Source organism: Pyrgilauda ruficollis, unplaced genomic scaffold, assembly GCF_017590135.1.
Source record: "Pyrgilauda ruficollis isolate IOZ18807 unplaced genomic scaffold, ASM1759013v1 scaffold79, whole genome shotgun sequence".
NCBI lineage: Eukaryota > Metazoa > Chordata > Aves > Passeriformes > Passeridae > Pyrgilauda > Pyrgilauda ruficollis.
The window spans coordinates 2,528,490-2,553,979 of record NW_024529821.1 but is presented as its reverse complement, the minus strand read 5'-3'; the positions used below and the strand labels follow the sequence as shown (position 1 = coordinate 2,553,979).

The 25,490-nt window shown below is 46.1% G+C and overlaps 1 protein-coding gene across 1 annotated transcript in view; it reads left to right on the top strand.

The window, feature by feature from the left end:
• The first annotated feature begins 3,514 nt into the window (after positions 1-3,514).
• Positions 3,515-25,490, top strand: part of LOC121363978 (vesicle-associated membrane protein 2-like) — a 45,756-nt gene continuing 23,780 nt past the window's right edge. Inside the window, 2 exon segments of the mRNA XM_041486785.1 lie at positions 3,515-3,663; positions 3,829-3,882. Coding sequence (XP_041342719.1) covers positions 3,515-3,663; positions 3,829-3,882 — 203 coding nt within the window.

Genomic DNA, 25,490 nt, shown 5'->3' with positions numbered 1-25,490 from the left:
CTGTGACTTAAATGAAATTTAAGCTGTTTGAACTCATTCTGGTCGTATTAGTTTTGCCACCACAGGGTGTCTCTGCATCTCTTCTAACACCAGAGGCTTTGGTGGCCTTTAATGGCAGTCTGCAAACTCCACGGAACGTGGGGCTAAAGGAAATGTCCCCCAGGTCAGCTGTGGATTTTCCTCAGGATCATGAGCCTTCTTGGACTGGAATGGCGATGCCTTCATTAGCTGGTAGGAAATTCTATTTTTAGCAGCTGTGCAATGATGGTGTTTAATTTGGTTTAGAGAACTCTCTGGTACTGCTCTGGAGGAAGTCATGGCCAGATGATGTGGGGCACTGCTGCAGCTTCAGCTCATTCTGCCCGGTGCTCACAAGGTCTGAGGTGTTTTCCCTGTAGTGGAACACTTCTGCTAATTTCTGATTTCTAATTTTCCTGACTGCCATTTCACCTTTATGCTTGTGTGGGTATTTTCTGTTCCCCTTCAATCAGGAAAAAGCTGCCGTGGGGTCATCACAAACACTGTATCATTTGCTCTGGATAGTTTGTATAATAAAACATTTCAATAGGTTGGGTTTGGAGTCTTCCAGTTTTTTGATTTGGTGGGGTTTTTTTTGTTTCCCTTTTTTTTTTTTTTTTTTTTTTTTTTTTTTTTTTTTTTTTTTTTTTTTGGTTTTGTTGTTGTTTTGGTTTTGGGGGTTTTCTGGGGTGTTTTTTTGGATTTTTTTAATTTTTGGTTTTTTGTTTTTCGTTGGTTGGGTTTTTTGTTTTTTTGGGTTTTTTTGGTTTTTTTTTTTTTTTGGTGTTTGTTTTTGTTGTTGTTTTGATTTTGGGGGTTTTCTGGTTTTGTTTTTTTTTTTTTTATTTTTTTAATTTTTGGTTTTTTGTTTTTCGTTGGTTGGGTTTTTTGTTTTTTTGGGTTTTTTTGGTTTTTTTTTTGTTTGTTTTTTTGGTTTTTTGGGTTTTTTTGAGACATCTAGCACCAGCACTTGTTCTACCCTCCATGTAATAATGACTGGAAGTGAGACCACAGAAGGGCAGACAGGTCTGGTGGAAGGTCTCTCTGTCCCAGAAGCTCCTGGCCTCACAAGCTAGGCATGACTTATCACTTTCTCAATATTCAGGTGTGGCTTGGATTTGAAGATGAAGGTGAGAATGTCCCTGGTAGCAGGTGGTGCCTGTGTTGGTGCCAGCCTGAGTGTGAGTGCTGCTGCGGCATCACACAAATAATCATATAAATCTATCATATAAACAATCATATATATAACATATTATATAAATGTATCTTTGTCTAGGATGTCTGAAAAGTAAACTCTCCTCTGGAGGGAGGAGTTGTGGAGGAATTCCAGACGAGAAGTGCTGAGCTGAGTAATCTGTGGGTGGATAAAGCTTGAAGGTAGTTGGGAATCTCCTGATTGTCATCAGGGTGTACCAATTGGTTGAAACTCCATCTTTACATAGAGAAAATACAGTTTGAAGTGTTTTCTACTTCCTTCAGGAAAAGTTTCCATGGCCAAGCTCTCATGAGTGTGATATGTGAGCAAAAAACCTAAGGCTTGAAGTGCTGCCCAAAGTGACATTTATTCATTTATGCAGATAATTGGCTCCAGCACAAGAGGCAGAATGCAGTGGCAGGAGGTGTGAGGAGTCTCTAATGCAGTGAGCAAGCTCTCAGGCAGCAGAGGAGAAGGGAGGGGGGTTCCTGTGACTGTCACTCTGAGAGTTCCATAGTTCCCCAAGGAGCTGGGTCCCTTCTGAGCTGAGAGCCCATGGCTTACATCTGAGTCAGGCTGTGGTAACACCCAAGCCTGGATTTGGGCAATAGCTGAGTGTCCTGATGTCTGTGGGTGATGTCACATTCCCTGACTACATTCTGCATTAAAATACTGCTGGTTGATAACAAGCTGAGAAATGGAGATTGATGCCTTGCTCAGCCCCAGTAGCTGTGGTGCTTTTGCCTATTGCTTTGAGGAACAATTCACCTTTTCTTAGATTTCCACATCAGAAAACATAGATTTGATCTGATGACCCCAAGATTTGAGGTCCAGGTACCTAGCAAAGCTACTTGCCTTACCCACATGCCTGGTTTGAATGGCCAGTGCTGGCTGCCACTGACACCCAGGGAAAATTAGTGAAGGCAGCGACAGGTGAAGCATCTTTTTACAAGTGAACAAGGTACCGTTGAGGCAGCAGTGTTAAATGCCACTTCTTGAAAAACCATGCTGACTTTCTTATTCCTTCCTCTGTTTAGAGCATGTGAAGGCCTTGGTTTGAATGCAGAGGAACATGTGCTGTTTCAGAGTTTCAGTTCTGCACAGGGGAATGGGCATGCCAGGGAGGTGCTGATGTTCATGGAGGGTGAGGCTGGATGCCTGGATCGAGGGTGAGTGTGAGGTGACGTCTAAGCCAGAAGCAAGGGCTGTACTTCCTCTGAGACACAACCTTTCCAGAACCAGTGCTTGATCTGGTAGCTTATCTGTCTCTGGATTTGCTCTGTGGGTTTTCATCCACAAGTGGATGAAACGACACGCACGACAGCGTGCGATCGACCGGCAGCACCTTCCGTCATTCTCTTCCTTTTAAAGACGTTTCTTTCTAGCGAGGAGGCAGAAAGAGGGTGGTTAGAGCAACCCGCAGCGGTTTCCACCTGTCCCCCCGGCTGCGGGCCGCAGCGAGCCCCTCCGCTGGCCGCGCCCGGTGCTGTGCCCGGCGCTGTGCCCGGCGCTGTGCCCGGCGCTGTGCCCGGTGCTGTGTTCGGCGCTGTGCCCGGCGCTGTGCCCGGCGCTGTGCCCGGTGCTGTGCCCGGCGCTCTGCCCGGCGCTGTGCCCGGTGCTGTGCCCGGCGCTGTGCCCGGCGCTGCTGGCTGCGGGACCGCGGCCGCGGGCAGCAGCGTGTGCAGGGGCGCTCCCAGCCTCGCCCTGCTCCCCGCCTGTGATGCGAGGCGCAGGCATGCTCAGTAGCCGGTGCCTACCCCTCCTCTCCCCACAACAGTGCCTGCCACAGTAGGAGCCGGCTGGCGGCAGGCGCGGAGCCGAAAGCCATCTTTGCCGGAGAGGGAGCCAGCGCAGCCCGCTCGACCCCGCTCGCCATGTGAGTACCGCCGGAGGGCTGCGGGGAGCCGGGCACCCTGCTGGCCCTCCCGCAGCGCTCCGGGCCACTGCTGCCGCCGGGGGTGGACACGGAGCGGGGGATGGACATGGGCCGGGGGTGGACACGGACGCGGCCGGGGATGGACAAGGACCGGGGGATGGACACGGACCGGGGGTGGCCACGGCCGGGGATGGACACGGACCGGGGGATGGACACGGCCGGGGGATGGACACGGCCGGGGGATGGACACGGACCGGGATGGACACGGACCGGGGGATGGACACGGACCGGGGGATGGACACGGCCGGGGATGGACACGGTCGGGGATGGACACGGCCGGGGGATGGACACGGACCGGGATGGACACGGACCGGGGGATGGACACGGCCGGGGATGGACACGGTCGGGGATGGACACGGCCGGGGATGGACACGGACGCGGCTGCCAGGGCGGGGGCTCGGCAGGTGCCGCGCTCGGAGCTGCGGCAGCACCGCCCGTCCGACCCGCTGCTGCTGCTGCTGCTGCACCTGAGCGCACGGATGGGCTCTCTCCGTGTTTATCCAACAGCCCGGGGGTTTCTGCCACCTTTCTAATCGGATTCATGCTGAAAAGGGAAGGCTGGGCCAAGATCTTCAACAGGTTCGAGGCAGGGTGGTTCAATAGCATGAGTCACCAGCGCCGCCGCTCCGCGGCACACGGGTCCTGTTTGCGTTCCGTGTTTAATGAAATGCTCTCGCAGACGGCTGCTGTCTGATCAGGGCAGCCTCACCTTCTCCAGTGCCAATGGCTTCCTGTCAGCAGTGCTTGACAGTAACCTGTTCCTTCTTGTTCCTATCTCTCCGAATACTGTTCCAAGTTTTCACATGGAGCATTAATGGAAGCATTAGTGTTCTCTGCTAGGCAGCGATGAAACCCCTGAAGTCCATCCTGAAACCAGAAGTGTGCTGAGGTAAATAGGAATTGATCAGACCCCTTTTCTTTCACAAAGGATTCAGGCAGCTGAATGCATCATTTTACCTCAATCCGTTGCTCATTCCCAGTGACCCTTAAGGGAGAGCCCAGGAAGATGTCTCAAACAGGCAGTCATTTGTGCTCGTACTGGGTGATCCTGTAGGAACTGGAACTTGGTTGATTCAGGGAACATGAGGAGTGCAGCCTGTCTTGGAAATCTGTGATTAAATTGCTTTAAAAATATTTCCAAAAACCAACTGTTCTTCAGGAGGCATTTTCAAAATAGAGTCTACAATCACATATTCTGAAATGTTAGCTTTTGTCTTTAATGCTGTTTCCTATATAATATCTCAGACAAGAAGCTTTTGTTCATTTGTCCAAAATACTTCTAAAGCAAGGAACTCCTTGGAATTCAAAAAAGCCACTTTCTAATAGAAGATTCTTTATGCAAACACCGAAGCCTGCCAGTTAAAGCCAGTTCATGGTAGGCTGCTGTTGCCTGGCTGTGTTTCTGTTGAGCCAGATGATGACATCAAACCCTTTTATTTGTACGTGAGCTGTTCTTCAATGATTAATATATGAGTTTGCTTCTGCAGTTTTGTACGGTCTGAGCTGTTCTGACGCTAAGCAATAATCAGATTATGTTTAACATAACCTGTGCGTGTTTCAGTCTTGGTGCAGGCAGGTTTTTATGAGACTATTTGTAAATGAAGTAGAAAGGGTGATACTGATATAACTTGGTCATATTTCTTCTGTAGGGGCTTTACATCAGACTGCTGACAAAAATTAGAGGAAAATGGGAAAGCAGTTTTTGTCTAATTTAGCCAAATGGACTTTCAGTTTGATAATTGAAAGAAAACCAAGACAAACGAGCACCTTGTCATTGGCAGTGTCAGTTGGCTTCTGTTTCGCTGCCAGACGTTGTAATGAAACCCTTCCTTTGAACATGTCCATGGATGTCGTGCTGAGCTGCTGATGAACCCCAGAGGTGAGTGTGGGTTGGCTCCTGCCTTGCAGCAGCAGCTGGGCTTGCCTGGCTATCAGAGCCAGCTGCTGCTGAGCACCAAATGCTCTCTGCAGGTCCCTTCTCTTGCTGTGCCACCTGTGGGAGTGCTGGGCTCCTCCTGTGCCTGTCCAGACCTGCAGTGACACTCACGGTGCTGACTTCACTGCTGGGATGAAGATGTGCCCTGGGCCAGGTGCCAGCCCCACCCAGCCCTGTGCTGTCCCCTGCAGCAGCTTGCAGGGTTTGCTCAGGGAAGGTACAGGGCTGTGCTGAGCTATTCCCAGGATGCTTTCCCAGTTTCCAGCTTAGGAAAAGGTCTCCAGCTTGGGGAGCGTCTGAGCCTCGGGGGAGTTCTTTGTATTTCATGTTTCTTTGTATTTCATTTTTCTTGGTGGGCTTTGTTCTCTCAGTAAGGTGTCCAGTTGCTCAGTTTGCAGTGTCCTGGGGTGAGGAGCTCTGCAGTGTGTGGAAGCAGCTCCCTGTTGGTTTGGAGCTGACATGGAGCAGGTTCTGCCTTATGTCACTCTTGTTTTGGAAACCAGAGAACAGTGTTCCTTATTCACCATGTTTTCTGTGGCCCGTGGTTGTGTGTCCCCCCAGCAGAGCTGTGTGATCCATGTTACGTGGGAATCTGTCCCCGTGGCCTCTCCCAGTGAGCACCCAGGGCAGGTGAGATCCATTCAGGTAACACAACTTCCACCTTTATGCAGGCAGAGGAGGGGAAGCTGTTACAGCAATGAAATGAAATGAAAGGAGAAGGACAGAAAAGGTATTTAAAGCAAGAACTGAGAAAGGTTAGACCTGCCAGTAGAGCTGGGAAAGTTGTTCCAGGTGTGAGGAAGAGCACACAAACTCCTTTGGAGGAGCTGTGAGAAGCAGTGAAGGACAAAATGGTGCTCAGAGTTGAGGTGCTCCTGGGCTTTGTTCCTTGCTGGAAAACAGGCCAAGAGCAGAGGGTGAAGTGGTGGTTTTGTCTCGTTTGCAATGGTCACAGCTCCATGGGTAATTCCACACGATAGCAGCTCAAGGCATCATGTCATCTGCTGTTCAGCCAGGTCAGTGACCAGACTGCAGGGTGCCTCTGATTGCATTAATGCAGTACCAAGGGCTCCATTGCAGGGGACACCATCTGTGAGACAGCAGCAAAGCACCTGGCTCCCCCCGGGGCAAAATCCGCTCTCCTTCCCCAGGCAGCAGTTAGAGCTTCTTAAAAAAATTATTCTTGTGCCTGTTTTAGAGCAGCAGGGAGGGGATGGGTGGGATTAAAATGGTTCCAGCAGTAGCAGTGAGTCTGTTCTGGTTGAATGTCTGTTTGGTTTCTCTGAGAAGAATGCCATGACTATTGTCTCCTGTTGTTTGTAGAGCAGTATTTAGCCCTGCTTTTGTGGGCATCATTTTATAAACCTTGTCAAAATCTCCCTGCCCTTTTCTTGTACTAATCAGCAGAGAGAAACCATTGAGTATAATCCTCTTCACAGTCCTGATCCACTGTTTGCAGGGAGTTCAGTGCCTTACAGAAGTGCATTCAGCCAGGGCATGTCCTGGGAAGGTCCAACAAGCACGAAATGGAGGGATACACCTTCAGCGTGGTCCACGCTGGGTCTGTGTTCCCTCAGAAATGTGTTCCACAAGAGCTCTGTGGATCCAGTGTGCAGGAGGATGGGAGTCCCTTGGAGCTCTCAGGGTTTCATACCTGGTGGCCAGCAGCCTCAGAGCCAGCCAAGGTCAGGAGTGACATTTGCTGGAATTCTGCCTCCTGCTGCAGCCAGCCAGAGGGACTGAGGGCTTGAGACTGGTTCACACAACCATGGCTGTGGAGCTGCTCTTTTCATCTAGGGGACATAAAGGAGCTTGCAGTGAAAATAACCAGGCTGTTCTCAGAGCAGCAGGGCTGTGTGCATTGCAGAAGGATGTTGAGAAGTGGGAAGCAGCCCATTCTCAGCACAGTTCTGTCCTGACCCCTGTGCTGCTTCTGAGGCTCACAGCTCTTGGGAAGAGCCTTGAAGTCAGGGTGTGAGGAGTAGGAGCTGCTGCTTAGTCTGCTGCCTGGAGACATCACCAGGGGGATTCAGGTGTTTTATTCATTGCTGGCTTCCCTGACTTGCTCTCACGTGGCGTCATGCAGACGGATCAGCTTCATGTATTGCAATAGAAATAAATGCTTCCAGCTCACATGAAGTGTTGTTCCTGATACACTCAGCTTGCCCTTAGAAGTAAGGGTGGCCCAAGTAGGTCATAAATCTTTTGGATGTTTGGGTGATGAGTGTTTGGAAGTGTAGAGATCAAACTGTGTGGTGTCTTGAGGGCTCAGCCAAGGAAGTAATCTCAGAAAGGGAGCTAATGGGAAGGATATGTGACAAGTACAGTATTATGCAAGTATTATGTGTTCTAATAAACATTCTTCCAAACAGGCTAATAGGAAGCAGATGATACCCAAATACATGTAGTTTGGAGGTCACTTTCCTTAGCTCTCCTTCGTTCTGCTGTGCATCACCACAGCTTGTTCCCCTTGACTCCCAGCATTTCTCACAGATAGCTCCAGCTGTGGAGTGACTCACAGGACACTGAGAGTGGCTGCAGCAGCAGATGAATTGGTCTGGCAAAGGAACACTTCTCCTTCTTCAGGAACTATTTCCATAATTAATGTCTTCCTGAAGAATCAGTGATCAGGCTGTGGAGCACCAGGCAAAGCCACGTTTGTGTGCAGGTGTGTAGAGAATGTTCCTGGGTGGGGGGTGAACAGGCTGAGGGGAGGAGAGGAATGGCTTCCATGTTCTCCCTCTCCTTGACTGCTGCTGGGCTTTCTACCAAGTGGCCACATCCAGGGAAAAAGGATGGAAGGCAGGAAAAAAGAGGGAGCAGCCAGTCCAACAACCATCAGTACTGTGCATTCGAGTCATTAATCACCAGACAGAGAAATCAGAAGTCCTGCGCACCGGTGTGCTCCTCTGGCACGGTTTGTGGGTGCAGAGCCCGTGGGAGCTGCTCCCTGGGAGCCCCAGCCAAGGGTGCCCAGCTGCAGCAGGGCAGCACAGGCAGGCACCAGCGAGCTCAGGCTGACCAGGCTGTCTGCTGTAAGCAGTTACAGCTCAGAGGGAGAATGTGCTCTCTCCTACGTCATTCAGCACTCTCTGCTGTCATTATTCCTGGCCATTACCTGCAATTAACCGGCCTGGCTTTCTCTAATGATGCAATTCCTTTTTCCCGTGTCTGTGGCTGAGCACTCTAAACCCCTTTGCATTATTCACTGCAGAAGCATCAAGTGATTGCAAGGTGGGGTTTTTTCAACTGCTCAGCTGTGACAGCCTCATGTTTTTTCAGTGTAAATTAGTGAGTAACTCATTGAAATAGAGCTGTCTGTACCTTTGCAAGTGTTTTGTTGGTTGCAGTTCTATTGCTGCTTCTGTACTGGGTGATATATTTAGAATGGAGGTTTCTGACCAAATAATCTGAATGATGTGATCCAGTTCCCTGATATTTTCAGGTGAAAAATTGAATAAGAAAAATAAAAGTACTTATATTTCAGAATAAATGAGAGAAAAATTTCATTTATCATGTGTTTTAACTTGCACCTGGACTCAGTATCACAGCATCAAAAGAGAGCTCTTCTGGAAAGTAGAGATTCTCCTATGATCACCTTTTAGAAGATAAACCCCATAACATTTCAGGAGTTGTGTTTTGTTTAGTTTGGTTTTTGATTTTTCTTACAGTACATTCTCATCTTTCTCATCTCTCTCACTGCACTCAGTGCACTTTCAGTGTGAGCCAGGAGATGTGTGGTGATGCTTTCCAGCACGTGGGCACTGCATGTTGGGAAGCACCAGGGAGCTGAAAGTTTGTGTTTGTGAGGGGTCTGTGCTGTGACCCCAAATGGAGGTTCCATTACTCCGAAACCTGTGGGAACCACACAGAATTGCAGCAGCCTTTGCCAGCAGCTGGAGACGGAAGCAGAGCTGCTGGGTGGGGGGAGCACCCCAGGGGCTCTGATGGGTCCTGTCCCACCCAGTGGTCTCCATGTGCTGCAGTCTGAGCAGGGAAAAAAGTGTCCACAGCATTTCCACAACTCCCTACGTGATCTGGAAAGGAGCTGAAGAGGAGACACACAGTGATAGTGTTGTATTGAACTCTTCTTAGTGCTTGGTACTGGAGAGGTGCTGGTTTTCTTTTAAGATGCTTACACAAGATCCAGGTGGGAATTTATATATTGAAATTTTAAATTTTTAATTGGCAATTGAAATTTGAAAAGCGAACAATATTAAAAATGCAGTCATTGTAACAAAAGTGTTTTTTCTTATTTCCTATTCTGGAAAATACATTGTTACAAAATTATCAAAACACTTCTTTGCATTCAAGGAAATGAAGTTGGAAAATTTGGTTTGAAACAACTTCTCGAAGGACTTCTTGCAATGCCTGTGTTGAGGAGAGATGCTTTGAAAATTGTTTTGGGAGATAATGAAAGGTCTGACTGGATGGTGTCCTGAGCAAGTCCATCTAATGGGCTCTGCTTTGAGCAGATGGTTGCACTAGATAATCTCCAGAGGTTGCTTCCAACCTCAGTGCTTCTCTGGCTCTGTTTGAAAAGGTCAGTCATAATTGAGTATGTTGGAGTTAATTAAACTAACATTTGGCTGTCTCCCAAACATTCAAGATCCTGACGTTTCATCCATGATAACTTTGATTTTCAACCCATTGGCAGTGGATGCCACAGAAATCCCTCTGATAGAACAGGAAAACATGGTATTCAGGAAGGGAGGGAATGTAGGAGCTTGGAAAAATGCAGATCACTGGAATGCATTATTAAATTTGTCTTGAACGCAAAAATTTGTGTTCTTCCCACAGAGAACAAAACCCAGATTCTCTGCAAGTGAGCTTTCTCATCTCTCATCTTCAATGCAGGCTTCTCCAGCTCGGTGTCAGCTCCCAGCTCTCTGCAAGCGTCTCACAAGACCCTGAGAGTCTGGGAAAAGCCATCCTGCTGCTCCCCTGTAAGTGCTGCCTCAGTAGAGCAGAGCGATCAGTTTAATAAACCAAAAGTGCTTTTAGTAAGTGGGGGTGTTCAGAGCCATACCAGAGGAGAAGGAGCTCTCCCTGCCAGGATGAGAGGAGATGCTCACAGCAGGCAGGGAGTGGTGCTGGCCAGGGCAGGGGTGATTCCTTGGGGTGGCTACCTAGAACAGAGGCTGGGCAGAGCTAAAGTGGGTGTTTGTTAAAGGCCTTCAAACAGGTTCACCCTGGGCAGTCACAGCCTCCCAGGGGCTACACCCAAGATGGACAATGGGCACCAGATTTTCAGGTAATTCTAAGTTTGGTGCATTTACACATCAGGGGTTAATTCTCCAATTAGATCTTCAGCTAATGAAGTCATTTACTGTGGAACCCCAGAGCACTGGGAATATTTCTCTGTCTGCCTTGGGGTGTCCTGATCCCCAGGGCAGCACTGACTTTGACCCTCATTCATGGAGAAAGTTTCCTAGACTTCAAGATAGACTGGAATCCACAAAAGTGTGAAATAGATTGTAGAGAGCAGTGTAGGTGTATCACCTGGAGAGAAATGTAGGGTTTGGGATTTTTAGTATGTTGTGGATGGAAGCAAGATGGAGGGCACAGGGTGTTGTCCTGGGTTTCTTCTTCATGCTTCTTCTTCCTCCTTCTTCTTGGGTTTGGGTGGCATTTTGTAATTGGGCAGAAAAGTCTGCATTGTGGGCTCTTTGAAGTTACCCCCAGTTTGCTCCCCCAAGTCACTTTTGTTTGTACTTTTCAGAGCCTGAGGCTGTAGGGTGTCCTTGGGTTCCAGGCCCAGAGGAATTGTTGTGTCTGGCCAAAATGTGAAGGCAGTAACTAACACTGTGTGTGGAGTTTGGAGTTATGCACTAATGCAGTGCAGGATCTGAAAAACAACTAAAAACTTAAGGCATCATCAGAGGCTGGATGGATCCCTAGCCCAGCACCTTCCCTGCCTCTCCAGATCTCCTTCCTCATACTAGATTTTGTGTACCTCTGCAGGATGAGATTCCCATGCAAACTGCATTTCTTGCTGGAATCAATCTCTGAGCCCTCCCAGCGAGTGATCCACCCCGAGTGCCTGTGTAAGGGCAGCTGTGCCTCCGTGAAGGAAAGGTCTTGGGAGCTGCCTGCCTGGGCTTCTCAGCATCCCCCTGCACACACAGAAAGGCAGGGGTGCTGGGGGTGCTGTGATGTACTCAGTGCTTTTTCAGACACTGAGGTCCTGGATCATGTGATGTGTCAGCATTTTAGAAATGTAAGGATCCTGATAAAGCTTTCCTAGAAATTATGAAAATCATTAATTATCCCTAAACCCACTTTTTTACCTACTACAGGAGGTTAATGGTTAGAAATTACATTTGTTCATTTGAATTTACATACAAAAGTAGCTCCTGTCTATGTGCTAGTGACTGCCATGTGCAGGGCCTTAATTACAGCATGCTGCAGCACGGCACAGGGCACTGCTGCTGGCAAGCACAGAGCTGCTCTGCTGGCAAGCACAGAGCTGCTCTGCTGGCCCCCACCAGCTGGTGCACAGACTGATGCATGGGTCAGTGTTCTGTACATTATTTTGGATTTTAGAGGGGGATTCTATGCCTGTACATTCCTTACTGCTGTCGGTGATCCTGAACAGCACTAAAAGAAGGGACAAAACTCTCTCATGCCCTCTCCCCCTCACTCTTTTCAGGCTGACTCGGGGAAGCTTTCTGAACTGCAGCTGGGTTTGCTGCTAGCTCTGACAGGCTCCCTTCACACACCTGCAGCAGTGTCCACTTCTGCAGCCAGCACCTGTCACCGTGTGCAATTCAGGTGGGAAAGGGGAAGGGAAGGAACAAAGAGCTTTAATCCATAGCAGCAAAAACATCCCAGGGGCACTGGGTGACAGAACAGCCCTTCCAGAAGGCTCTGGCTGTGGGTGTTTCCTGCACTCAGGAGCTGACGGGGTTGGTGATGATCTCTGTCCCACGGGCTCACCCCAGGTTTGAAGGCAGGATTTGCTGAGCTGGTGTCAGAGCTGTGGCTGGAGCATTTCTGCAGATTGGCACCTGGGACAGCCCTCTTGGGGTGGGCACTGCCAGGATGAATCAGCAGATATCCTGGAAGCCACTGACAGCCTGGATATCCCGAGCGTTTAGCAGAGATCCCACCAGGCTCTAAAAGTCTGCTTGTGGAATGTTTGACTTCTCCTTTCCAGCAGGGAGCTGTACAGTCATTCCCTGACAGCTGAGCTGCTCTCCCACACACGTGTGAAGATCACCAATGACATTTTTCAGCAACTTTGTTTACTAGATGATACAAATACAAAAATATTTCAAGTCACTTAACACCTTGGTGCTTTTTTCTTTGCATTGAACATTTTAGGGAGACGGGGGGAGGGAATGGGAAGGCAGAATGTGTCCCACACGTCCTGGCACACTGGCAGGAATCACATTGTGCACGTCAGTCTCCATTGCTGCCTGTACATGAAGCGATGTGTTCTCCTGTATTTCATCTCTGTGACTGATCTGTGGCTTCAGTAGCAGCAGAAATGTTAGAGCACAGACCTTTCCTTCAGCACATTCACTGCCCTTGCAGTGACAATCACTTTTATGCACTTGACTCTAGGGGAGAATGAGCAGATTTGATTAAGTTCTGTGCTGACTGAGATGTCTTAGCAGAAGAATGATCTCCTAACAGAAATCACAGCTGACAGGTGCTTTTCTTGTTTAACCCTCACCTGGCAAAGCCAGTTAGGCACTATGCAAGTTGGTGTTTTCCTTGTTGCTGACTCCCAGAGAGCTGTTTGCTCAAGAGCTCCTTCGCCAGCCCAGCTTTGGAAATAAAGCCTGAGTCCTGATCTGCCTATACCAGCCCTTCCTGTTCCAGGAGCAGCCTGGAAGGTGAAACCTGCCATGCAGGAAAAAGGACTTGGAGTAAAACATAACAATTACAGTCAAACACGAAATATTTGGGCAGAAGAGCAACTCCGAGTGTTTGTGTGTCTGAATCGGGAGAGGGCTGCACCTTGGGCAGGGAAACAGGGAAGGCACAGAGCAGAGTCCTCCCCAGAACCCCCATTCCTGTGTGCTGGCAGTGACCAAGGGGCACCAGGATTCCTCAGTAACTCACCGTGGTCCTGGAGGAATCTGCAGGAATCCAGTGGGAGAATCCAGCAGTCACACAGCTGGTGGCACTGGGTGCCTGCAGGTCCTGGAGCCCCTTAGGAGATGAAGTGCTAACAGCAGAGGGAAGGGGGGTCCAGCAGGTCACGTCTGGGTGGGAAGGCAAACCCAGCATGGCTGCTGGCTGGATGAGGCTCAGCTGGAGCGAAATCCTTCTGTACAATGGGCTTTCCCTCTGGGGTGCTGCAGTACCATTGCACAATGGGAAGGGAAACATTCAAAAAGTAGCAAAGAGCAGTTTAGAAGCTAACTTCCAATGAATTAAGCATTACTTTGCTGAGTGAACGTGAAAAATCCCCAAATATTGCAAAATATTGGACATTTAACAAACCCTAAAAAGTGATCGGCCAAATGTTCGTTTAATTTAAAACTTCACTTTTTTTTTTTTTTTTTTGGTCCTTTGGTGCTGGTGCTTGTCTCTGGCTCTGTTCTAGTATTCCTTGTGTGTTTACAGCAAAGGCAGCTGTTTCCTCAAAGTGGTGCAGAGTGTTTGTGCTTCCCTGTTTGGGTACATGTAACCGTTTGTAAAACTCCTCTAGTGGAAGGGATTTTTTTGCAGTGGCTTACATTGATTTTTGTTGTCTTTGTTTTGCTTTGAAAGTGATTGTGCAGGCTGCTGATGGGGTTTTGCAGGTAAATGATGAAGAAGTAGCAACAGAAACACATCCAGCAGCCTGTCAGTGGTGACAGCAGACAGGGTTGCAGTAATTCCTCTGTGTTGTCAGATGAACAAAGGGAATCCCTCTGCTCTGAGCTACAATTTCCTTTAATTTGGTCAAAGTAGAATAATCTGCATTTATTCTTCTTGGCTGTCTCTTGGAGAGAATAAACTAGGCAAACTCTGCTCCTTCTTTCATAACAGAACAGACTGGATGTGGGCTGGGGTCAGAAGAAAATTAATTTAGAATATGTGAGGGATTGAGGTGAGGGCCTTGACTCTTTCTTACAGAACTTCTGAATTTCTGTTCTGACAAGCTCCAACCTGGTAAATCCTTTTTTTTTTTTGGGAGCAGCACAGAAAACTGAGAATTGTCATGATGGACAAGGCTGCTTTTCCCTTGCCCTCACCTCCCAGGTGAGAGCACCACGTGTGCCGCAGCGTTTGTTTGAGGCGCGCCAGAGGAGCCGTGAGCTCTCAGCAGGCCCAGCTGCACAGCTCTCTCTCAGCATGGAGACCTGGCATTCCAAGCAGAGCTTTGTCCCTGTCCAGGCTTCCTTGAGGAGGTGGGGGACTCCAGCTGTTCCTGTGTGTGCCTGCAGAGGCGGAGGGGTGGCTGTCCTTTCAGTCAGAGAGCTCTCCAGCGCGGCTGTGTCTGCGCTGAACACGAGCGGCGGGGGAAACAGGACTTCTGCCCTGCTGAAATCAAAACCAGGATAAATCTCTGGATGCAGGAGCTTTACCTGGGCCATACCTTTGCTGCCCACGTGTGTCCCTCAGCCCTGCAGCAGGGCTGCAGGCTTTGGGCTCAGAAGAGATTGCTGCTGGTGAGGAGGACACGAGGACAGACTGGCTGGGATGGCCAGAAATCACTCTGCCTCTCTCTTGTACAGGGGGTGAAATTACTGCTCTCTGCCTTCTGTCTGCAAAGCAGAACGAGGGGAAAAGAAGAAAAAAGAAAAGGACTTTGTTTATCTTCAGTTATTAAACCATTGCCCAAGCAGTGGGGGCTTGTTTGGAGCTGGAAACTCCTTATAGGTACTGCCATGACCAAAGCAGGGTTCTTCTTGAGAAACCTTTACTTTTCTTTAAAGCCTTTACTTTTACTTGTGGTGTATTTTGTATTTCTAAATATCTATGTGATTTTTTTACATAGATTTTACACAGAACTTGCTCTTGGGCGTGTCCAGATAAATGCTCAGGGTGCATAGCTCAGAGATCACAAAGACAAGTTGACTTTACAAGGATTAAGAGAAGACATTAACACTCCACAAGAAATGTGAAATTTGAGGTGAGAAGATATTCAGCACAGGAACAAACACCTCTGCCCAGGAGCATGCAGATTTTTTTTTTTCAAATTGCTGCTATTTATAATGACAGTTGCTTTGTGCAAATGTGTACAAAGAAAGCTCAATTCAGAATTTTCCATGATGCTGTGCCAGAGCTATTTTACATATGAGCATTATGATTTCAAGCATGTTCTGTTTGACAATTCAGAGTTTTGTTCCATCTTTAGAAATAAAGCCCTGAGAGGCTGGTGCTTTTTCTCTGTGTATGTGCATCAGGTGGCTTGTTTTGGGACAGGCAGCTTGTTTTGTTTGTTGTTCAGAATATCTGCAATTGAGAAGTTATTTGACAAATTTAAATGCTGGAAGCCTCATCTCCACTTTTTTTTTTTTTTTATTTTTTTGGGAAGGGGGGCCCAGGGGTGCTTTGCTTTACCCAGGATGTGCTGCTGGTGCTCACCCTCTCCATGTGGAGGGATCATTAGTAGCAAGTCTAACGGCAACAAAGCAGGAACAATTGTTTTAAGTTTGTGCCTACAGCATCAGAGAAATGGAGAATTTATTTCACAGAAGGAAATGGGTGGCCCCTGACTGCACAGGAACTGGCCCTGTTCACAGAAGAAGAAAATCCTGGGCTATAATAATGCAGTACCATACTAGGTGGAAGAGGATGCATCCAGCACCTTTCTCTTTCTGTTTGTCCCCAGTCTGTCACATACATGTAAGCAAAGCAAATTGATTCTTGCAACACTGGCAACCTCAGCACTGCACAGATTTACACAATACAAACATTGACAAATGAACCAAAGAAGCATTAAAATCTCCTTGGAAAACTAAGGCAAATGTAGCTGTATATAATATATTTTATGGCTTATTTTCCTTCAGAATAACAAATGTTGATCTGGGACTGACCTTTGAATAGCTTTGCTCTCCTGTAACTATTTTGCCTCACAAAACCTTCTGTGAAGTGAATTGACTCCAGAAGTGTGTAAAAAATGTGTGTCTTTTAGATTTTTCGTCAGAGGCCACATCTTGTGTCATCAGGAATAAACTTTCCTGGCTTGGTTCTAATTTGAAATTTGAGTTCTTAATTGTTGGTAAATTAAAAAAAAAATTAAAAAGGCAGGGAAAAATAACCATCATGCTGGGACATCTGAATGGAACAGAGCCTGTGGACTGGGGAAAACATCTTCTGACTAGAAAATATCTTTGAAGAGAGAAAATAAATTCCCTATGGAAAGATCAAAGCATATGAAGGTAATGGATTATGACAAGGTAAAGAAACACCTGGAGAAAATAGTTAGTTCAAACATAAAAGAGGGGAATAGGAAGGACTATGGTTTTTTGTTGGAGATAAAGGGTTATTAGATAGCTGGCTAAGTACTTGAGATTATATGCTGTAGCTAAAGGGTTGTTAGAGGGAATTGGGACTTTTTTCCTGTCTGGTGCAGCCTCCACTTCTGTGGTGTCAAAATAACCTTGGAGCTGCAGTCTTCAGTTCCTGCTCTATGGCAGTGCTAATGCACCCTGCGCTGCAAACAGGTCCTGACAGGCTGACAAGAGACTGCCATAATTGTAATAACTCTTCAATAAGTCACTTTGATAGTCTGAGCAGGTCCTGCCGGGGTCAGAAACCTCATGGAGCTTATCCCAGAAAGACAGGCAGAAGTCTGTCTGGTGAGCGAGGAGATGTTGGTGGGTGAAGAGCTCTGGGAGAAAGCTTGGTTCAGGTCATGTCAGCAGAGGTCACCTGCCCTGCTGGAGGTGTCCCCAGCCTCGCCCGCCCGTCCCAGCCCGCGGACATGGGGCTGAGGCTGGGCAGCAGGCAGCCTCAAGGATCTCCCTGCCAGCAGCAGCAGTGGGGATCAGGCCTTTGACATGCCCCAGGAGCTGAGATCCGTGGCTTTGCCCACGGCTGGGGCTGAGCAGAGCTCATTGTCCCCTCATTGTCCCGTCTCTATCCCCTCCTTCCCTGGGTCCCGGCACAAAGCACCAGTGCCAGGCTCTGTGCCAGGCTTCACCTGAGCCAGGAGCCTCAGCTGCCCTAAGTGCAGAGTGCTGGATTTCCTGAGAGACACTCAGCCACTCGGAGCCTCCTGCTCGCCCCTCTGGTTTATTGTTCCAAAGCTTTGAGCATCCCCACCAACCTGCCGGGGGTTTCCTTTATTGGCAGTCCTGCCTGAACAGCACTCAGTGCTCTCAGCAACACCTGCTTGCCCTCTGTCTTGGCTCAGTTCCTCGTTTGCCTTTTCGGTTTTTAAGAAACAACCTGCCTCTCTTGTCTGTCTGTCTGTCTGCAGAAGTTTATTTGGCTAAAGGAGCACATTTGTACGGCGAGCTTAAGGAAGGGTCGCTGTGAGTTGATTTATGTGTGTCACCTCTGTGTTGATGGTCGGATGGAGAGCTGAACAAAACCGGGGTGCACTTCCTCAGCACAGCCCATTCATGCTGTGCCTGTGGCCATGTGCTCTGGGAGGGGTGTTGTTACCAGATGGGGAGAGAGAAAATTGAAGGCCCTGGAAAATCCGAGCCCTGGCTCCTCGTTAGCACTGCCTGTGCTTTGTGGGTGCTCCTCTGCTCTTCTAAGAAGTGCCTAAACTGATGTAGGATTTGTTGCTTCCAGCTAGCTCACAGGCAACTTGGAATGAAAAACATTTAACTAAATTAAAAATAAAATTCTAAGCCTTTCTTTTGGTTAGACAGTTTTACTTTAAACTAGCAATTTTCCCTTGTGTGAAAACAAGAGCAACTGCAAGAGCAATCTCTCATCTGTCCCCATGACCAGAAGGAATTACATAAAGGAATAGATCTCGGTGGGTGCATGGTCCAGAAGAAATGGAGCAACATGAGTGCAAGATTCAGCCTTTAATAGCAAAGCACTGCTGTCTTCTATTCTCTCAAGGTCTTGTTTAGTTTGGCAAGGTACAAACAAACCCCAAGAAGTTATGGGAAGTAGATGCAGCAAGACTGGGCTGGATAGAACAAACGGTTTTGATGAGAGATGTTATTGCTCTGGAAATGAGAAGATAAGAGACCTTGAGCTGAATATTTGATATTCAGAATTCTTGATATGCCAGCAGAATTTCACAGGAGTAATTGCCCGGGGCTACGGAGTGACTGAGGCAGTATGTCAGGAACTGTCAGAGTACCAAGGCCTTTGCCAGCTCCCGGTGTGAGGCCATGCTGTCCCCGCCTTTTCTGGGATGCTCTGTTACAGTCCTTCCTGTGTTATGAGAAAATTGTGCACCTTGTTGTGTCTGGCAACACTTTTTGGTTGTGTTTTTGGGTGTTTTGTTTTTGGTTTTTGCCTTTTTTTTTTTCTTTTTGTATAACCATGCTATCTTAGTTTGCAGCTAAGTTTAGATACCAGTCCTAAAATTTCAGTTTTCAACCCTTAAGGGTTTTCAACCTTTATTTGACCCTGGTGCACCTGTACCCCTCTACAGAGCAGCAATCCCAGGGGCAGCCTTTGGCACAGTGTTCCTGCCAGACCCAGAGCAACAGATACCAGGGAGTGCTGCTCCCAGAGATGCAGTGACTCCTCCTCCTGCAGCTCCTCCAGTTTCACTGAGCGGCTTTCCTTTTGGGTCACTTTTGTCACTTTTTGTCACTTTTACCATCAGCTGTGTCCGTGGCAGTGTGGAGGGTGGAAGGTGACAGCACACACAGTGCTGCTGCAGGAGGTATCATAAAATAAAAGGTGGGATAAAAGCAAGAATTATCTGTGGACGTATTGAAAAATCATCATTCCTTTCTCACATCATTGTTCCACTGTGAACAACACATTTGGCCACCTTGGCTTCTTCTCTTCTCATAGTTGGGAAGAAAACATATGGGATTAGAAAGCAACAGCAACTCAGTTTTCATTTGAGGAAAGAAATAGAGTGATTCATTCCGAAGCCATCGGCTCCAAGGGATGAAGATGTGAATTATTAACAGCACATTTAAACATGACGAGTGCTGACACCTTCATCTCTTATTTTCACTGCCATGGATTTTCTTCACATGCAGTGAGAGAATTTACACTACAGGAACTGTGAATGGTTTCATGCTTCCTACCCATTTTTAGCTGCCTAATTTATGGAAAGCCATTACTAGGTGAGTCACTGCTTTCACAGGATTAGTGTGGCTGAGATAGAGCTTTGGGTGCTCCTTTCATTTCCATATTTGCTTGAAAGGAGCATCAGACCAACATTAAAACTGTTATTGTTTGGTATAAGAGGAGAGTTCAGAGTCTCTGCTCTCCTTGATCATGTCCAAATACTGGGGAGATGCTCCCTGTCCCTACAATGAGCTAAAAAAACAAGAGATTTTTCTCTGCATTCTAGGTACTCTGAGTCAGGGTGGCTCATTGCTCAGAACTTGTGCCTAACTAGATGGGAATTCAGTAATCCCAAAGATTACAAACCAAGCAATACTGGGAGTCTCCCCATAAATCTCACTTTAAAGGACGAATTGCAGAAGCACACTTACTCTCTGGCTGATCTTGTTGAGAAGTAGACATTTACAAGTTAAAAATGTAATGTGCAAGCCTTACCCAGGGTGAGGGGTGAGGGTTTTCCCCTCCTAATAAATGAACTCTGGGGTGAAATACATTTGGGCTGTCTGGATTATGAATGTAACAGGAGAAAATGCAGTGTGCAATACCCAAGCACTGAATGAGGGGCAGATTTCGTAGCCAATACTCTTTGTAATAAATAACTCCGAAATATTTGTTCAATTTACACAACAAACTCCAGCAGGCAGTAATAAATAAAATTTAAAGGAAATCCCGAATTGATTTTTTAAGCTAATGTACTCATCTGTAAACCTCTAAACTTGTTGCAAAAGGCACATGTTACTTATCTTTCACCCAATTACAAGCTCTGAAAAAAATTACAAAGCTCTTCATAACAGTGCTTGAAGATTGGTATTTTTGCTGGATAAATTCTGAGGCAGATCTTCAGCTGCTACAAAGAGAAGTGACTCTGAAGCCCCAACTTTTCTTTTTTCCTAATGAAAGATCTCTTGTGTATGAGCTACCCACTTCTTTTTTTCCCTAGGGATTTTAAAATGCTTAAGAGATTTTAAAAACCAATGGAAACAAGTGCAATAGTGACTGATGTCCATGAGGTTGGAAGACAATCAGTGATCAGTGGCTCGTTAATGCTAAATTACAGAATCTAAAGATCCATTATGTTAATCAGTTGGTGTCTGTACATGTTTTCATGTGTATCCCCCAAGTGTATGATTTAAAAAAAGTTGTTAGAAAATGAATTCAAAATTAAACTCCTAAAACCTGTCATCAAACTGATCACAAGAGCATGTACCTGCCTACATATTAACCAATAAACATTCTTTGGCTCCTGTTTTGCTGTGTGGTGGAAATGGAACTCCACTGGCATTGACTTCTGTAAGAAGAGCCAAAGTACTTGGAGTATTTAGAATTGAATTGTTCCGTCGTGCTTTTCCAGTAGGATCTTTCTCAATGCAAATGTGTTTGGGCTGCATATTCAGTGGCCATATATCTGGATTTTCAGGCAAGCATTTTTAATTTTCTTCTGAACTGAGATCAATGTGAACATTAGTGGTGGCTTCTTTTATTTGTACTTTCAAATCACCCCACATTTTTCATGTTGTTGTTTCATTCAGGGCAGCTGAGTGACTGAATGCAGAAGAATAACAGAGCAATAGCTTTACGTAGCCAGGCTTTACTGGTTTAGTTCCTCATGAAACAGTTCGTAGGACAGCAACAAAGGTTCTTTTTGCTGACAATTATAACATCATAAAGCAGGGGATAAATGGAGGAAGTCTCATTTTAGACCAGGAGAAGGGATAAGGCTCAGTATCAATAACAGCTCCTAGGGGACCCTAGCCACAAAAAAAGGCAGAAATTAATGCAAAGTGAAAAAGTGTGCTAATATACCATGGGAGTTTGTTCTATAAATAAACAAGCCAGTGGATTGAGTATTTGTCCTGCTTTGATACATTTCATTTCCAAGCAAACTGACGGACAAACGATAACCAAATGAAAATATTCTTTCCTTTTGCACGCTGGCTGTTGTCTCCAGCTGCAGCAGAGGAGGTTGAAGGGGTGAGATGGAGCTGCAGCCACTGCTAAAAAGCCCCTTGGACATTGCCTGATGGACTTTGGAGTTGTGACAGTAATATTTTACTATAATTGCTTCCTTAAGGAGATGTCAGGGTGCTGGAATTGCTGGCAGTTTTTCAGCATGAGTTAAACCAAAGATGTGTGATTCAGGCCTACTCACTGACAATGCTCTGAATTTACATGATTGGAAAGTTCTTCTGGTTAAAAGCAATTCATCAAGGCATTTCTCAGCAGGAAAATACCTGTGTCAGATTAGCCCCTTTCCCTGTGTGATGGGAGGACAGTAATCCTACTGAATTCAAGCAAAATCTCTGAACTACCTGCACAAACCATCGGGTGGGGAGTTACATAATGTCTGTAATTAATCCCTGATGTAAAACTCTGCATGTTCGAGATTGAAGGCTGAGTTGAAGTTCTTTCAAAACAAAACAACCAGAGGGAAAAAAAAAAATAAAATAACAACAACAAAAAAATCCAAAACAGACAAAAAAACCCTCAAAAAACCCCAAACAAAGCACCAAAACAGCAACAAAAAACCCCAGTACAAAGCGCTACTACAAACTTCTGAACAAGAATCTTTTTCAGAAAACTGGGCCATTGAAATCTATTGAATCTCATGAAATGTAAGTAAAAATCTTCATTTAAAATGTTTAGCAAAAGGTGTCAGAAGGCTCCTTCTCCTTCTGGAGCTGCTCAGGAAGGCTGCATGTGGAAGCAAGCTGCAGCTTCTCTGGAGATTGCCATAAAAGCTTGTTATGGGGTGTCAAAATATCAAAAACCATTTCCAAACTGTTCTTTTATGCTGGTTTGAAGCTCCTGGAAGTATTGCTATAAATCCACCTGGGTGCATTGCACCTGATGCAACCTGTGAGAGCAACAAAATCGTTGCAACTCAAGAGAACTTGCATTTGCTGTTTAAAAGCTGCGATGCTGTGCAGTCACTTCTAATATTTCTAATATTTGTTCTAATCTTTCTGAGGTCCTGATTCCTCAGGAGACTCACTGGGGGAAAACTGGGAATTTGGGACAGCTTTATCCAGAGCAGGTCACAGCAGAAAGCAAGAGAGGAGTGGGAAACTGAAGAGTTTTCCCATTGATTAAACAAGTTTTTGGATCCCGTTTTTCTCCTCATGTTTGCTCCCCTGTGTGAGCACGGAGTAAAAGAGAATTTGCTTTACCCCTGCTTGGCTGGATGGTGTTGGTGAGACTGTGGGGATTATTGGCTCGTTACTGGAAAGGGAATGCTGCTCTTTTCACTCCTAAAGGATTCTTTTAGTGTTCAGTGACTGCATAAACAGTGTGCGAGCAAAACAAAACCTCCAAAACCAGCAACAATCCAGAAGGTGAGATTGTTAACAAAATCAGGGGGTTTTTCTGCAGGTTACAGATTACTTTTCATTTACTTGAATAACCTGGATGTAGCAGTGTGGAGAGATTAGCATAATTCCCAAATATGTAGTTCATCTGAATTTAATTCAGCAGCTATTGATAAAAATCAAATCAGTTCAGCTAGAAATTGATTTTTTTCTAAGGAACTGCAGCTTGGAACACAGACTAAGGCCAAAATGCCATTAAATCCTGATTTATTGTGTTGTGTAGATAGATTATTTCACAGTTTAGTTTTTTAAGCCTCTACAAGTTTTTGAATTACAGCAGGGACTAGTGTGTTGATGTTCAATTTTTTAAAATTGAAATTTAGCCTTCATTTAGCCATTTAAATTGATAACCCACTAATCCTAGATCATTGTGGCTTTGTTTGCTAGATTGGAGAATAATCTAATGTCTGACATCTCCCTGAGCTCTGATGGTTTCTGGTTTTTGGGTACACATGCACGTATATCCATGACTACATATTTGTAGAATTACTTCAGGTTCTTAAGTAGCATAACAAACTCTTGTGCTAGTAACTTCTATGATTTTGAAGGGAATGCTTCACAGTTTATTATTTAACTTTTCAATTCAGAATTGCCTATGATAATCTGATAATCTAATTTTTTTTTTTTAATAGTTTGAAAGTAATCTCTGGGAACTTCTATTTAGTGGATAACTCACAAGCTGTTGGTTGTTTTTGTTTGTAACCTCATTGTAAAAATGGAAATGTGGTCTGTTCATCTAGGCTGGGCTAGTTCTGTTATTTTCTCCTCCATTTGAATGCTGGATTCTGACTTCAAAATCTATTTTCCCAATAACCCTGTAGTTTGTCTTTCTGATAACACTTGCCTTAGTTAAATAATTTAAATATTCACAGGCAGCAGGTCACAGACTGCAAATTTCAAGATTTTGATGAGTACATTATTAATTTTTTTTTAACAATTTCGTTCTAATTAAGACCAGGGAATTGAGTCAAAGCAGTTATAAAGAGAGGGGGCACAGAACAGGTTAAAATGTCCTTTGCCAATGATTTCATAGACACTTCTTCAGAACAGGTGTGGTTTCTATCATGGTACAACTTTATCCAGGGAAGATTATAGCAAGGAAATTCTAGCAAGGAGAATTACTTGTGTTCATTTCTGTACTGAATTCCTCCATGGATATTCAGCCACTCTAGGGCTCCATGGATAAAATAAAGGACTTGATTTTAAGGTTTTCATACAGGCACCAAGATTTCCCTGTACTCACAGGTCAGAGTTATTTTCTGGGTGCTGTGGTCTCCCTGCTGGTTCCAGATTGCAGGAGCTGAAATGCTGCAGATGCATTTTGGGCACCCTCACTGGTGACTCTGGCCCCTGCAGAGCATCCCTGCAAGGGTTAATGTCTGTGGTGCCTCAGGAGCCTGGGTGAGTTAAAAGTGCTCAGTCAGCCTCCAAATGCCCAACACGAATCCTGCTGGGGAGAGGGACAGGCAAGGCAGGGGCAGCAAGCCTGGTCACGTCTGCAGCACCACTCAGTCACCCCTGGAGACCAGGGGGTGGCCAAGGTGGCCTCTCCAGTCCCTTGGGATATCAATTTTCCCTTTTCCATTGTTGTCCTAGGGAGAGAAGAAAAAAAACAAAACCAAAAAACCTCATTCAGAAGGGAATTTTCTGCCAGAAAGACTCCCAGTTATGCCAAAATCGTACATTACGCAATCTTACAATCGTTAATCTTACATTGGGAACTGACTGACCTTGCATGGTTAGGTTCCAAAATTTTTACTATCAGTCCAAAGCCTAATGATTTCCTATTGCCATCTAAAAAAACCTAGGTTTTTTTTTTTTTTTTTTTTTTTTTGTACTATTCCAATAGTAATCTATTGTTAAATTAACTGTAAGGTGCCTTATTGGTGTGAAATGCTTGCTGCCATGTGTCAGCTGGGCATCTGCAGGGAGCAGTCCCTTCCTGGGCCAGCACCGTCAGTCTGAGAGAGTTCAAGGTGGGGCTGACAGCTGGATCCTTTTAAAACACTCCTCAGCTGTGAAGTTTTGCTGCTTTCAGTGACCGTGTTGGCTTTCTGGAAGCGCTGGGCTGAGCGCTGACAGGTGACTGAGCTCTGTGTGCAGAATATCGGCCAAGGGGAGTGAGTGTGCTCTGCCAACCTCCTGCTGCTTGGAGCTGATTGTATGTGAGGCTTGGGAAAGCCATGGTGAGGGAAGGGGAGAAGGGCTGGGAGGCAGAGTGCTCCTGCCTGCCTGCACAGTGATGCCTAAAGGATTTCAGCTTTTCTGTTTTTCAGATCCTGTACTGCCTTAGTGCATAACTCCAAACTCCATACACAGTGTTAGTTACTGTCTTCACATTTTGGTCAGACAGAACAATTCCTCTGGGCCTGGAACCCAAGGACACCCTACAGCCTCAGGCCCCAAAAAGTACAAACAAAAGTGACTTGGGGGATGCAAACTGGGGTAAATTACTTCATTAGCTGAGGCTGTAATTATAGAATTAACCCCTGATGTGTAAATGGACCAAACTTAGAATTGTCTGAAAAAACTGGTGCCCATTGTCCACCTTGGGTGCAGCCTCTGGGAGGCTGTGTGAAAGACGCCAATCGCTTGTTTTTGAAATTTTAAAAGTTTAATAGTAGTAATATAATCAGAATAATAAAGTTTGAACAATTGAGGTTAGGACAATATGAGACAATAAAAACAAAGAGATACGGACGTCCGGGTACCTTTTTCTGGGCATCATGAGCCCCAGCATAAAATACACATTTTTCACAGGCTGTGACTGCCCAAGGCATGGCTGATGAATGTGGATGTGACAGCCTGGTCAGAGAGTGAGAAAACCAGATAAGTTTTCCCAGGATCAGCCTGAGAGACTTTAAGGAG